Source organism: Acomys minous, assembly GCF_964271855.1.
Source record: "Acomys minous genome assembly, chromosome: 1".
Classification (NCBI taxonomy): domain Eukaryota; kingdom Metazoa; phylum Chordata; class Mammalia; order Rodentia; family Muridae; genus Acomys; species Acomys minous.
Window position 1 is genome coordinate 154,502,431 of NC_140483.1, and position 14,666 is coordinate 154,517,096.

Below are 14,666 nucleotides of genomic sequence, written 5' to 3' on the forward strand. Positions count from 1 at the left end.
AGGGTTTGCAATAGACAGTGATTTCTAGGTCATGTTGTGTTTTCTGGCTGTGAGTCAGCTGTGTTCACTCTTCCCCAGCTGTACATTTCTGAAGGAGCCGTCCTCTTGGGGACCGGCTAGGTGGAGAGAAGAGAGCAGGAGACCTGGGGTGCAGGAGTTTCTAAAGCCCACCTTAGGTCTGGCCTATGCTGCAGTTGTCCATCTGCCATTGGCTGGAGCAGGTCACGTGGCCCAACCCAAAGCCAGGGGTGTAGGGTGTTTTTCTGTGAGGAGCCACTTGCCAACAATAGGAATGTGTGTGCCTCTCAAGGGAAGAGGGGTCAGTCATTTGGGTGTCCACTGACTGTCCCTCTGTGTCTTCTACCCCTTTTCACGGAATAGTATTTAGTGTATTTAGTGTAAGTGCACATGCGCACAGAGAAACTTAAAAAAAAAGAAAAAAAATCAAACAAACAAAAACCTAACACATAACCCCTAAGTTTTAAAATATGGATTTAATTTACTTTGTTGTTGGTGTATACAATAATTTCCTCTTTTGTCATTTGATAACAGCTTATTGGCTAACCCTCATAGAGTGACTTGGGAGGTTTCTCCATGCTTTACATGTGTGCCTTCAAATATCTGAACAAGGCAGGGCTTGGGCTCAACTGTAACCCCTGGGGCCTTGCTGGTTGTGTATTTAGGTTTTCTGTGCCCTACTTAACTTCACTTTGCTGCCTGCCCACCCTTTCCCAGGGCTACCAAGCTTGTGTAGCTTGCTGGGCTTCCTGGGGTCGTTACCTGTAGTCATATACAGAGAGAAGATCTAAACAGCTGCACTTTTCTTTTTTCTGTATTGGTCAGGCTTTGTAAATCTTACTTTATCTAATCCATCTTTTAAAATAATTAAATTTGCTTTTGTTGCTTTTTTGTTTTTGTTTTTTGTTTCCAGTATATGTTTTAAGCTTTCTCACTTAAAAAAAAATGGGAGCATAAAGTAGATGTGGCCTAACATGTTCATTTTCTGACTGTGTTTGCTTTCTTGGGTCGGAATGCTGAGATAATGCAGGCTCAAGGTTTTTGTTTTCTTTCTGGTTTGTTTACTCTCTTCTGAGATGGTAAGGGCGCATGTCTGCTGTTGGCCTTGCCTTGGGACAGGTGGATTACTGAGTTGCCTCTGTTTCTGCTTGATGTTGCTAAACCTGTTTTCTTGGGTTTCTCACTGGAACAAACAAGAAGGGGATGAGGGGAAGGAAGGCAGGGTCCTGGGCATCCCAGTTGGTGAAAGTTGATTTGGCTCATCTCAGTGTCCCGGTTCCCAGTGGCCTGGTTTCCATGGCAGAGCCCCATCCCTACCCGCCTCAGTGTTTTCACTGCATGCTTTGTGCCAATGGACACACCCAGAGTAGTGGGTTCATCTGCTCACAAAGATGCACCCTGGTGGTTACCCTAACCCTCACTATCTGGCACCAGTGTCAGAAACTTTCCTTTGTCTCACTGTCCTGCCACAGCGGCCCATCCCCCAACACACAACATACTCACATAACTGCATTTCCAAATTAGGGTACACATGAAGGGGTTGGGATAAAGACATTTTCTACTTCTCCGTGAGCCCCAGCAACAGTAAATAGCTTCAAAACCTGTTTCAAGGTGCCTCATGGGTCCCCTCTTCAGCAGCGTCCCAGTTATGTTTAGTAGAACTTTTTAAAAGTCTGGCACGTGGGTGGCACCCTGGCACCCTGCTTTCCAGAGCCACACTGCCTTTCTATTATCTGTCTCCCCAGTTCTTTTTCTTGTTTGTTTGTTTTTGTTTTGTTTTGTTTGTTTTTGTTTTTGATTTTTCGAGACAGGGTTTCTCTGTGTGGCCTTGGCTGTCCTAGACTGACTTTGTAGACCAGGCTGGCCTCGAACTCACAGGAATTCACCTGCCTCTGCCTCCTGAATGCTGGGATGAAAGGCTTGCGTCACCATGCCCGGCGAGTTCTTTTTCTTGCTCATTCGATAGGTGCTAGGTTGGCATCTGAGGAGAGGAAGAAAGAAGCTGCTGGTGGTTAACTCTCAGAGACTGTCTAGAAGTCTAGATTTATAATTTTCTATTTCTCTATCTATATATCTCTTCCTCCTCCTCTTTTTTTTTTTTTTTTTTTTTTTTTTGGAGATAGGGTTTTTCTGTGTAGCCTTGGCTACCCTGGTCTCTCTTTGTAGACCAGGCTGGCCTCGAACTCACAGAGATCCGTCTGCTTCTGCCTTCCAGAGTGCTGGCATTACCACTGTGACTGGCTCCTATTTATTTTTTTAAGCAGAGCCTTTCTACGTAATGCAGACTGAACTCACAACTTGTAATCCTCCTGCCTTAGTGCTAGAATTACAGGCATGCTCCTCTGTGCCCATCTTGGGTTTATACTTTTTATAATGGGCGTGTAACGTTTTGTCTGTCTTGCTACTGCCAACGTTGTCAGCCCTGGTTGCTTTCAGGTGTCATGGTGTTTCCTGTTCTGTTCTGAGGATCTTTGACAAGCTCACTTTTGAGGCTTTTCCCTTTGGGTTGATTCTCCACAGCGGGTTTAAGATGAACCTCACAGTAGAGTCAGCAGCCACAAGTCTTTTGTGGGATCTGTGTAGGACTTTCATTCTTCAGGTGTCTACCGTGCACGCAAACTAGGACAAACTGGGCAGGTACAGGCTGTGACCAGAGCGCTGTCCTCTCTGTGGGTCGCCTTGAGCCATGTTGCCGGGCTCCTCTGAAATGGGGTCATCACATTGCCCGAATTTTTCCAGTGGTGTTGAAAGAGCAGCTGTGTTTTTTGTTTGTTTGTTTGTTTTTTACTGTAGATGCCACTCTGCTTTCATAAACCTCATGTTTAACATGATGAGGAATCTTGCCAGAGGTTTCTGCTAATTATCTTGCCAACAGCTGGCCACGACAGATCTTGAAACTAAAGTTCTTTAAACCAGGGAGTTTGTAAAGTGTTGCAGTTCTCTCTCTGTCTTCCTTGGGGTGAGGGGCAGGGGACAGAGGAAAGGTGTTCTTACATCTGCATGTGAGGGTTGACATTTTACAGCAGTCAGTGTTTTTTATGTATTCACCAGCAAGCAGTTACCACATTACACCAGGGCTATTCTAGATAGGTATTGACGAAATAATAAAAATAGTAAGGAAATGAATTTGAGGTACCAGCCATGTCTCTACTATGGTTTTTCTTTTCATTAACCCTGGTGTGCTCATGGTAAACCCTGCCCCAGTTTACAGTGAAGTGTAAAGGTTCTTAACAGACAAATCAACTTTGTTTGTTTGTTTTTTTAAAAGAACTGACTAGTGACATGGAGCCATGTTCTCGTTGTTCACACGCGCTCTCCAGTTACCCCCACATGCTGACTCCCTCCCTCAGTACTGTGCAAATGAGAGAACTAAGGAACAGAGTGGCAGCTAGCTGCTAGCAGAGTCAGGCTTTTAAATGGGCAGTGTGGCCAGGCTGCCCTTTGAGATGTTCTCACGTCCCAGGTGTCTGCCGGGCATCTTCTATTGGGTCAGCTCTACAAATCATTCATCACCTCCTCTTCCTCCTGCTCCTCCTCCTTCTTTTTCTGAGACAAGGTTTCTCTGTGTAGCCTTGGCTGTCCTGGACTCACTTTGTAGACCAGGCTGGCCTCGAACTCACAGCGATCCACCTGCCTCTGCCTCCCAAGCGCTGAGATTAAAGGCGTGCGCCACCACGCCCGGTTCATCACCTTCTTTTGAATACCCTGTATGGCGCAGTCTCTGCTTTCGTGGAATTCACAGACGAGTAGAGCGTCAGAAAGTCATATCCGTGAATGTGCAATAAAGTTCAAATAATGAGAATCCTGAGAAGAAAACAAGGCTGGAGGAGTTGAGGAGTCATGAGGGGTTATGGGGTTGCTTCTCGTTTAATTGGACTGAGAAGACCTCTCAAGAGGGTATCATTTGATCAGCAGCCTGTGTGAAGAGGGGAGTAGCCGCATCATGATTTGGGACAGAGAGCACAAGTACAAAGGCCCTGAGGTCACAGCGAGTCAGGGCCAGCCGGAAGGCCAGAGATCCAGAGCAGGAGGAACTGGGGGAGAGAAGTGGTGAAGGGGTAGGTGGGGGAGGGGGAGGGGGAGGGGGAGGGGGAGGGGGAGGGGGAGGGTCAGTAGTGTCTGCTCAACGGGAGAGGGAGTTTTGACTTGTGTGATGGGATGGTTTTGAGAATCTTCTACAAGGAAGTGATATGTTTGGATTTATATTTTAAAGCCTTTAAACAACAACAACAACAAACCAGGATCTCACTGTATGGTCCTGGCTGTCCCAGAACTTGCTGTGTTTACCTGTTTATTTTTAATTATCTGCATATGAATGTGTTTGTGTATGAGTTTGAGCACATGAGTACAGGTGTCTGAGGATGCCAGAAGAGGGTGTCAGGTCCCTTAGTGCTGAAGCCACTGGAGTCATGAGCCACCCTATGTGGGTGCCCTCTGCTAACACCTGAGCCTTAGTTTTGTTTGTTTGTTAGTTTTTTAGAGGCACCCTAGCTGTGCTGTGGAGAACTGGTTGATGATAATTTAGCCTAGGGATGCTGTTCCAGGGTCTGCATTCGTGTTGGTCTTAGGAGCTGTTGCCACCATGAGTCACCTACTTGAGAGTCCAGGTCACACACAGCAAACTCCACTGCTGGGCCCTTCAGCTCACCCCGCCCTTACTGATCACCCCTAAGATCTCTATGTTTTCCTACTGTGTTTATTTCTCATGGGGCGGTGTCTTGAGAGTCATTTTGTGATAAACTTATGACCCTGAAGAAAAAATGTTGGTTTTAGTTGACTGGCTTTAAAAACAGAAGATTCGTGTTTACCTAGAAGGATTTATGACCAGAGAATGGAGAGGAAGAATAGCAAAGGGGCTGGAAAAATTCCATGAAAAATTTTTTCATGGATTGAGCTCGGTAAGGGAAGTTGTTGAGGGTCTCAGCGTGGTGGCTGCAGTTGGCGAGCTTCTCTGCTCGTGCGGTTTGTAAGGCTGTTCTCCTCTTCTCCTTGCAGGATCTCATTTTGCCCAATGGTGGTACGCCAGCAGGCACTTCGAGCCCAGCCTCTTCATCTTCCCTTCTGAACAGACTTCAGCTTGATGATGACATCGATGGTGACACGAGAGATCTCTTCGTCACAGTTGATGATCCCAAGAAGCACGTCTGTACAATGGAGACCTATATCACATACAGGGTCACCACCAAAGTAGGTCGCTCGGTTTCAGAATGTCGGGTTTTGCGCTTGTACTTTCGTTTTTGTCTTCGGTCAGTTGACAGGGGCTAGGGTCGTGTGGAGCAGGGAGCCTCAAGTAAGGAGATGCTTCTAGAAGACAGGCCTGTGCCAAGTCTCTGGAGCATTTTCTTAATGACTGATGTCAGAAGGCCCAGCCTGGTGTGGCCACCCCTGGCCAGTTAGTCTGTGAGGTATAACAACGTAGCTAAACATGAGCCCGAGAGCAAGCCGGTAAGCAGCCTTCTGCCCTGGGTCCTGCGTCAGTCCCTGCCTCCAAACTCCTGCCTCGACTTCCCTCAGGTGTGAGCTGTACTTGAGATGTGGAAACCAAACAGACCCTGTCCTTCATGGTGCTTTATCACAGCAATAGGAGGCAACCTAGAACAAGGCTTGGGACTGAGGTCCTCTCTGCCTTTGCTGTCTTTCCTGGCCACTTGTATTATAGTTACAGGAGAAAGTGCTTATATTAAAGGATCATATACTTTTTTTTCTTTTGGTTTTTCAAGACAGGGGTTCTCTGGGTACTGGACTCACTTTGTAGACCAAGCTGGCCTCGAACTCACAGAGATCAGCCTGCCTTTGCTTCCCTGAGGGATCATATACTTATAATAAATTTATATTCTTAAAATGAGGAGAACTTGTGGCTGAAGTTGTTTTAATCCCTATTAAATACTTCTGTATCATGGGACAGTTTTGCTTAATATGTTCATTTCACAATGTGCATGAGCTTCTACCAGCTAAATCTCATTCCTGTGATGGGACCCTGATTGTAATTTGACCTAAATGAAGTTAAAGACAGAAATAAGGGGCCTGAGACTAAGCCTGGTGACTGTGTGCCATGCCATCTGCCAGACAGACAGGACAGAGCACTGGGACTAAATTGAACAGTGTTCACAACAATCCTAAAAGCCTCGTGTTTAGAGTTTTATAGGTGAGGAAACTGAGTAACTTGTACCTGGCTACAAAATTGGTAAATAGGTTTCTAGTGAATTTGTAAGACTATAAAGTTCATGTTCTTTATATAATTTACTTGTAAAATAGTACCTTTAATGCTTACGCTTTGTCACAATGGTGGGGATGGAACCTAGGGCCTTGTACCCGCTGGGCAAATGCTCTACCTTTGAACTACACCCCTAAACCTGTGGGGTTTGTTTACTTTTGAAGTCTTTTTTTCATATTTAAAATAGTACTAAAGTTTTAGAGTTAGAGAAGGGTTTCTTAACTGACATTTTGGGATGAACAGTACTTTCTTGTGGGTCTGTCCTCAGCGGTGTCCCTGGGCTCTGTCCACTAGATGCTAGTAGCGCCCCCCATTTATCTCCAACCCTGTTTGAGACGATCAGAAATATCTTCACACGTGGCCAAATATCTGCTGGGAAGAAAAATTGTTTAATAGGAAGTTACTGATCTAAATCATCTACTTTATGGCCAGGCAGGGTGGTGCACACCTTTAATCCCAGCACTTGGGAGGCAGAGGCAGGTGGATCGATGTGAGTTTGAGGCCAGCCTGGTTTACAAAGAGAGTTCCAGAACATCCAAGGATACATGTGAAACCCTGTCTCAAAAAACAAGCAAACAAAAAAAGTAAATCATCTACGTTACTAAGGAGAAAATTCACACTGCCACTTTGAATTTTAGAATTAAAAAAGTGCTTTACAAAAACAAAACAGAAAGACATGAAAGTGGGATGGGGACTTGGTGGGGTTGGAACGGGATAAAAGGCAGTGGTAATGAGTGTGACTAGGATACATTGTGTGTGTGTGTGTGTGTTTATATACGTGTGTGTATGCATGTGTGAGTGTGTTTGCATGTGTGAGTGTGTGTATGCATGAGTGAGTGTGTGTGTGTAGTAGTGTGCGCTTTAGTCAGGAGACTGTTCTTTTTCTGTTTTTCCTCCACCACAAACCACACACTGCAGAAGGAATTACAGACATTTCATGAACCTTTATGGACGGTGTCAGTATCTCAGATAAACCACATCTCTCTGATCTTACTATTCAGTCCTTCCACCTGTGTTGCACTGGGAATTGAACTTAGGGCCTCACACATGCCAGGCAAGTGCAGTACCACTGAGCTATGTTATGTTCCCAGCCTCCCTTTTTCTTTTTCAGTTATAAAGTAAAATTTATTAGTGATTTATTTGGGCAGGGACAGGGTCTTGCTGTATAGCTCAGGCTGGCCTTCTGCCTCAGCCACTCAACCTCTAGGATGACAGTGTGTGCCTCTATACCCAGCAAATATCTATATTTTTAATGTAAAAATTTGGTGGGTTCTATGCCTGTTTAAATCCTTTGGAAAGATAAACAGAATGAAATCTGTTCACATAATTCTTCATCTTGTACTGGATGGAAATACTATGTTTTAAAAGTCACACAAATAGTAAAATACATGTTTGTAAAACACAAACAGTTCCAAAGACCAAATAGAGAATGGAAAACTTGTCCTCCCTGTCCCTCCTCAGCTGGGCAGTCTTCTCACCAAAAGCAGCAGTTGCTGCAACTTGGCGACCACCTGCTTCTCCCTTTCATGTATGGGTGCACACGAACACTTAGAGTGCACGCTGTGTGGGTCAGTGTGTGCTGTTCTCTTACTTTGCCTTCTACTCGGCAGTGGTTTTGAAACCCTGTCCATGTCCACATGCCCAGTTTAGCTTAGTCTCTGAGTCTCTGCCTAATTATGCAATGATTATATAAATGTCTTTTTTTATTTTTGGGTGAACATTTAAACCATCCTCCGCTTTTTAAAAATCACCCCACACCATCTTTTCTGCACCTGGATCACACTTGAAAGTTTGTCCTTTGATATGTATCTGCCCCATTATCACCTCACGGGATACTCACACACATACGGTGTTCTCAGAGGGCCTAGTACAAGGGCGTGCTCACACAGGTATGGTGTTCTCAGAGGGCCTAGCGTGATGTGCATCCTTTTTTTAATAAAAGATTTATTTCTTTATTATTATGTGTACAGTGCTCTGCCTGCATGTACAACTACACGCCAGAAGAGGGCATCAGATCACAGTGTAGATGGTTGTGAGTCACCATGTGGTTGCTGGGAATTGAACTCAGGCCCTCTGGAAGAGCAGTCAGTGCTCTTAACCTCTGAGCCATCTCTCAAGCCCCCTTCCAGGAATTCTTAACATGTGTTTACTTTCTCTTGAGGTGGGCTTACTTTTCACTCTGTAGTCAGTGAAACACAACTCACGTTTTCGTTGTCACCGTTGGCAGCCTGGTGACAGGGTGATTGCCTTGCTGGCATAGCAATGCTCTACCCATCCTGCTAGTTTCTATTACACTTGATTCCTGTAGCCTGTAATCCACACACACACACACACACACACACACACACACACACACACAGACACACACACACACACACATATGCACACACACACAGGCACACACATGCATGTGCGTGCAAATCTTGCAGGGCTTAGCTGGCTTCTGTGAATTAACTGCTATAAGTCCCTGTCTCTCCCAGGCCTCTTCTCTCTCCTGCCTTGCCTGCCTCTCCCCCCTCTTATTTCTGTCCTTTCTCCTGGAATGATTTGATTCCCTGTAACTGAGAAACAGCCACTCCCAAGTTCCAGTCCTGGGTTTTCACTTGGGTGTGATGAATTGCTGCTGAGTTCTTACTTTACTATCTCTCTTCTTGCACTCCTGACCCTAGAGTTGCTGTTCTTCCTGTTTTTAAAAGTGGACAGGGTCAGTATCTTGATGATGTGTTTAGAGTGCTTTTTTTTGAAAGCTATGTCACATGATAGACAGTGATATGTGGGAATGAGACAGAGGAGAGATGGCGTCACAGGAGTCTTATACCCAGGACTTGCATGTGGAGGCCCTCAGACAGAGTTGGTGGTCAGAGCACAATTGCTACAGTGGTGAGGCTGACTCCTCGTCCTCTGAGTGATGGTGTAGGTAGTGGTGATGACGGTGACGAGAGACAGGGTGGTGGAGGTGATGATGAGAGACAGGTGGTGGAGGTGATGATGAGAGACAGGTGGTGGAGGTGATGATGATGAGAGACAGGTGGTGGAGGTGATGATGAGAGACAGGTGGTGGAGGTGATGATGAGAGACAGGTGGTGGAGGTGATGATGAGGGACAGGTGGTGGAGGTGATGATGATGAGGGACAGGTGGTGGAGGTGATGATGAGAGACAGGTGGTGGAGGTGATGATGAGAGACAGGTGGTGGAGGTGATGATGATGAGACAGGTGGTGGAGGTGATGATGAGAGACAGGTGGTGGAGGTGATGATGAGAGACAGGTGGTGGAGGTGATGATGAGAGACAGGTGGTGGAGGTGATGATGAGAGACAGGTGGTGGAGGTGATGATGAGAGACAGGTGGTGGAGGTGATGATGATGAGAGACAGGTGGTGGAGGTGATGATGAGAGACAGGTGGTGGTGGTGATGATGAGGGACAGGTGGTGGAGGTGATGATGAGAGACAGGTGGTGGAGGTGATGATGAGGGACAGGTGGTGGAGGTGATGATGATGAGAGACAGGTGGTGGAGGTGATGATGAGAGACAGGTGGTGGAGGTGATGATGAGAGACAGGTGGTGGTGGTGATGATGAGGGACAGGTGGTGGAGGTGATGATGAGAGACAGGTGGTGGAGGTGATGATGAGGGACAGGTGGTGGAGGTGATGATGATGAGGGACAGGTGGTGGAGGTGATGATGAGAGACAGGTGGTGGAGGTGATGATGAGAGACAGGTGGTGGAGGTGATGATGATGAGACAGGTGGTGGAGGTGATGATGAGAGACAGGTGGTGGAGGTGATGATGAGAGACAGGTGGTGGAGGTGATGATGAGAGACAGGTGGTGGAGGTGATGATGAGAGACAGGTGGTGGAGGTGATGATGAGAGACAGGTGGTGGAGGTGATGATGATGAGAGACAGGTGGTGGAGGTGATGATGAGAGACAGGTGGTGGAGGTGATGATGAGAGACAGGTGGTGGAGATGATGATGAGAGACAGGTGGTAGAGGTGATGATGAGGGACAGGTGGTAGAGGTGATGATGAGGGACAGGTGGTGGAGGTGATGATGAGGGACAGGTGGTGGAGGTGATGATGAGAGACAGGTGGTGGAGATGATGATGAGAGACAGGTGGTAGAGGTGATGATGAGGGACAGGTGGTGGAGGTGATGATGATGAGGGACAGGTGGTGGAGGTGATGATGAGAGACAGGTGGTGGAGGTGATGATGAGAGACAGGTGGTAGAGGTGATGATGAGGGACAGGTGGTGGAGGTGATGATGATGAGGGACAGGTGGTGGAGGTGATGATGAGAGACAGGTGGTGGAGGTGATGATGAGAGACAGGTGGTGGAGGTGATGATGATGAGAGACAGGTGGTGGAGGTGATGATGAGAGACAGGTGGTGGAGGTGATGATGAGAGACAGGTGGTGGAGGTGATGATGAGAGACAGGTGGTGGAGGTGATGATGAGAGACAGGTGGTGGAGGTGATGATGATGAGAGACAGGGTGGTGGAGGTGATGATGAGGGACAGGTGGTGGAGGTGATGATGAGGGACAGGTGGTGGAGGTGATGATGATGAGAGACAGGTGGTGGAGGTGATGATGAGAGACAGGTGGTAGAGGTGATGATGATGAGAGACAGGTGGTGGAGGTGATGATGAGAGACAGGTGATGGAGGTGATGATGAGAGACAGGTGGTGGAGGTGATGATGAGAGACAGGTGGTGGAGGTGATGATGAGAGACAGGTGGTGGAGGTGATGATGAGGGACAGGTGGTGGAGGTGATGATGAGAGACAGGTGGTGGAGATGATGATGAGAGACAGGTGGTGGAGGTGATGATGAGAGACAGGTGGTGGAGGTGATGATGAGAGACAGGTGGTGGAGGTGATGATGAGAGACAGGTGGTGGAGGTGATGATGATGAGAGACAGGTGGTGGAGGTGATGATGATGAGGGACAGGTGGTGGAGATGATGATGAGAGACAGGTGGTGGAGGTGATGATGAGAGACAGGTGGTGGAGGTGATGATGAGAGACAGGTGGTGGAGGTGATGATGATGAGAGACAGGTGGTGGAGGTGATGATGAGAGACAGGTGGTGGAGGTGATGATGAGAGACAGGTGGTGGAGGTGATGATGATGAGAGACAGGTGGTGGAGGTGATGATGAGAGACAGGTGGTGGAGGTGATGATGAGAGACAGGTGGTGGAGGTGATGATGATGAGAGACAGGTGGTGGAGGTGATTATGATGAGGGACAGGTGGTGGAGATGATGATGAGAGACAGGTGGTGGAGGTGATGATGAGAGACAGGTGGTGGAGGTGATGATGAGAGACAGGTGGTGGAGGTGATGATGAGAGACAGGTGGTGGAGGTGATGATGAGAGACAGGTGGTGGAGGTGATGATGATGAGAGACAGGTGGTGGAGGTGATGATGATGAGGGACAGGTGGTGGAGATGATGATGAGAGACAGGTGGTGGAGGTGATGATGAGAGACAGGTGGTGGAGGTGATGATGATGAGAGACAGGTGGTGGAGGTGATGATGATGAGAGACAGGTGGTGGAGGTGATGATGATGAGGGACAGGTGGTGGAGATGATGATGAGAGACAGGTGGTGGAGGTGATGATGAGAGACAGGTGGTGGAGATGATGATGAGAGACAGGTGGTGGAGGTGATGATGAGGGACAGGTGGTGGAGGTGATGATGAGAGACAGGTGGTGGAGGTGATGATGAGAGACAGGTGGTGGAGGTGATGATGAGAGACAGGTGGTGGAGATGATGATGAGAGACAGGTGGTGGAGGTGATGATGAGAGACAGGTGGTGGAGGTGATGATGAGAGACAGGTGGTGGAGGTGATGATGATGAGAGACAGGTGGTGGAGGTGATGATGATGAGGGACAGGTGGTGGAGATGATGATGAGAGACAGGTGGTGGAGGTGATGATGAGAGACAGGTGGTGGAGGTGATGATGAGAGACAGGTGGTGGAGGTGATGATGAGAGACAGGTGGTGGAGGTGATGATGAGAGACAGGTGGTGGAGGTGATGATGAGAGACAGGTGGTGGAGGTGATGATGATGAGAGATAGGTGGTGGAGGTGATGATGAGAGACAGGTGGTGGAGGTGATGATGAGAGACAGGTGGTGGAGGTGATGATGAGAGACAGGTGGTGGAGGTGATGATGAGAGACAGGTGGTGGAGATGATGATGAGAGACAGGTGGTGGAGGTGATGATGAGAGACAGGTGGTGGAGGTGATGATGAGAGACAGGTGGTGGAGATGATGATGAGAGACAGGTGGTGGAGGTGATGATGAGAGACAGGTGGTGGAGGTGATGATGAGAGACAGGTGGTGGAGGTGATGATGATGAGAGACAGGTGGTGGAGGTGATGATGATGAGGGACAGGTGGTGGAGATGATGATGAGAGACAGGTGGTGGAGGTGATGATGAGAGACAGGTGGTGGAGGTGATGATGAGAGACAGGTGGTGGAGGTGATGATGAGAGACAGGTGGTGGAGGTGATGATGAGAGACAGGTGGTGGAGGTGATGATGAGAGACAGGTGGTGGAGGTGATGATGAGAGACAGGTGGTGGAGGTGATGATGAGAGACAGGTGGTGGAGGTGATGATGAGAGACAGGTGGTGGAGGTGATGATGATGAGAGACAGGTGGTGGAGGTGATGATGATGAGGGACAGGTGGTGGAGATGATGATGAGGGACAGGTGGTGGAGGTGATGATGAGAGACAGGTGGTGGAGGTGATGATGAGAGACAGGTGGTGGAGGTGATGATGATGAGAGACAGGTGGTGGAGGTGATGATGATGAGGGACAGGTGGTGGAGATGATGATGAGAGACAGGTGGTGGAGGTGATGATGAGAGACAGGTGGTGGAGGTGATGATGATGAGAGACAGGTGGTGGAGGTGATGATGAGAGACAGGTGGTGGAGGTGATGATGAGAGACAGGTGGTGGAGGTGATGATGATGAGAGACAGGTGGTGGAGGTGATGATGATGAGGGACAGGTGGTGGAGATGATGATGAGAGACAGGTGGTGGAGGTGATGATGAGAGACAGGTGGTGGAGGTGATGATGATGAGAGACAGGGTGGTGGAGGTGATGATGAGGGACAGGTGGTGGAGGTGATGATGAGGGACAGGTGGTGGAGGTGATGATGATGAGAGACAGGTGGTGGAGGTGATGATGAGAGACAGGTGGTAGAGGTGATGATGATGAGAGACAGGTGGTGGAGGTGATGATGAGAGACAGGTGATGGAGGTGATGATGAGAGACAGGTGGTGGAGGTGATGATGAGAGACAGGTGGTGGAGGTGATGATGAGAGACAGGTGGTGGAGGTGATGATGAGGGACAGGTGGTGGAGGTGATGATGAGAGACAGGTGGTGGAGATGATGATGAGAGACAGGTGGTGGAGGTTATGATGAGGGACAGGTGGTGGAGGTGATGATGATGAGAGACAGGTGGTGGAGGTGATGATGAGGGACAGGGTGCTGAAGATGATGATGATGATGAGGGACAGGGTCTTACCCTGCCTGGCCTGGAACTCACAGAGATCTGCCTACTTCTGCCTCCTAAGTGCTGGGAACCAAAGGTGTGGCTGCTGTGCCTAGCTATTAATTCAGATTGTTTCTTTTAAAAAATCTGAAAATTTATTTTATGTGCCTGCGTGTTTTGCCTGCGTGTGTGTCTGTACCACACGCGTGCCTGGTGCCTCTTGGAGGCCAGGAGAGGGCGTTGGATCCCCTGAAACTAGGGTTGCAGATGGTTATGGGTTGCACTGTGGGTGGTGGAGCTCAAATCTGGGTCCTTCTGGAAGAGCAGCCGGGACTCTTAACCATTCAGCTCCCACTCTGGCCCCTCTAATTCAGATACTTGATGACACAGTACAGAGATGTGGTGCCTGAGCTGAAACTGGCTGAAGGCACACTGCTGCGGAGTGCACCATCAGATGCTTTCCTCTGTGATGGCGGTCAGTCAGCCCCTCTCAGGACTGGCAGCTTCTGGCTCATAGAAATCACAACACAGTAACAGCTAATTATTAGGCACTTAGCCATGCGTCTGTCCACTTTGTGATGGAAATTTCAATTTTTATTTTATGTACTTACTCTGTTGTAGAAAACTTAGAAAATGGAAGTAAGCTAAAATAGTGAAATGAAAACACGCCTATAAACTCATAGTCAGAGTAACTGTGGTTAGCGTGACATCTGTATGTCGCCAGCTCATTGACTGCATTGCAGAAATCGTTCTGTGCTGGCAAGTCCCAGGCAGCACATTTTGCCGTTGTCTCTGAGATCTCAATCCTGTTCCCACGCCGCTGTCCCATTGTTTATTTTGTGAAAAGTGCTTTACGAGTCCTGCTAAGCTTTACACAGTGAAGTGAATATTTCAACTATTCTTAGTTTTGTTTTGGTTTTTTGGTTTTTCGAGACAGG

General features: G+C 48.0%; 1 protein-coding gene across 3 annotated transcripts in view; it reads left to right on the forward strand.

Annotated features, from left to right (window-relative positions):
• The window catches only part of SNX30 (sorting nexin family member 30), a 94,304-nt gene that overhangs the window by 41,912 nt on the left and 37,726 nt on the right, over window positions 1-14,666 (forward strand). For all 3 annotated transcript variants that reach the window (XM_084751557.1, XM_084751558.1, XM_084751556.1), the window contains exon 2: window positions 5,014-5,205. In XM_084751557.1, coding sequence (XP_084607683.1) covers window positions 5,014-5,205 — 192 coding nt within the window. The remainder of the gene's footprint in view (window positions 1-5,013; window positions 5,206-14,666) is intronic.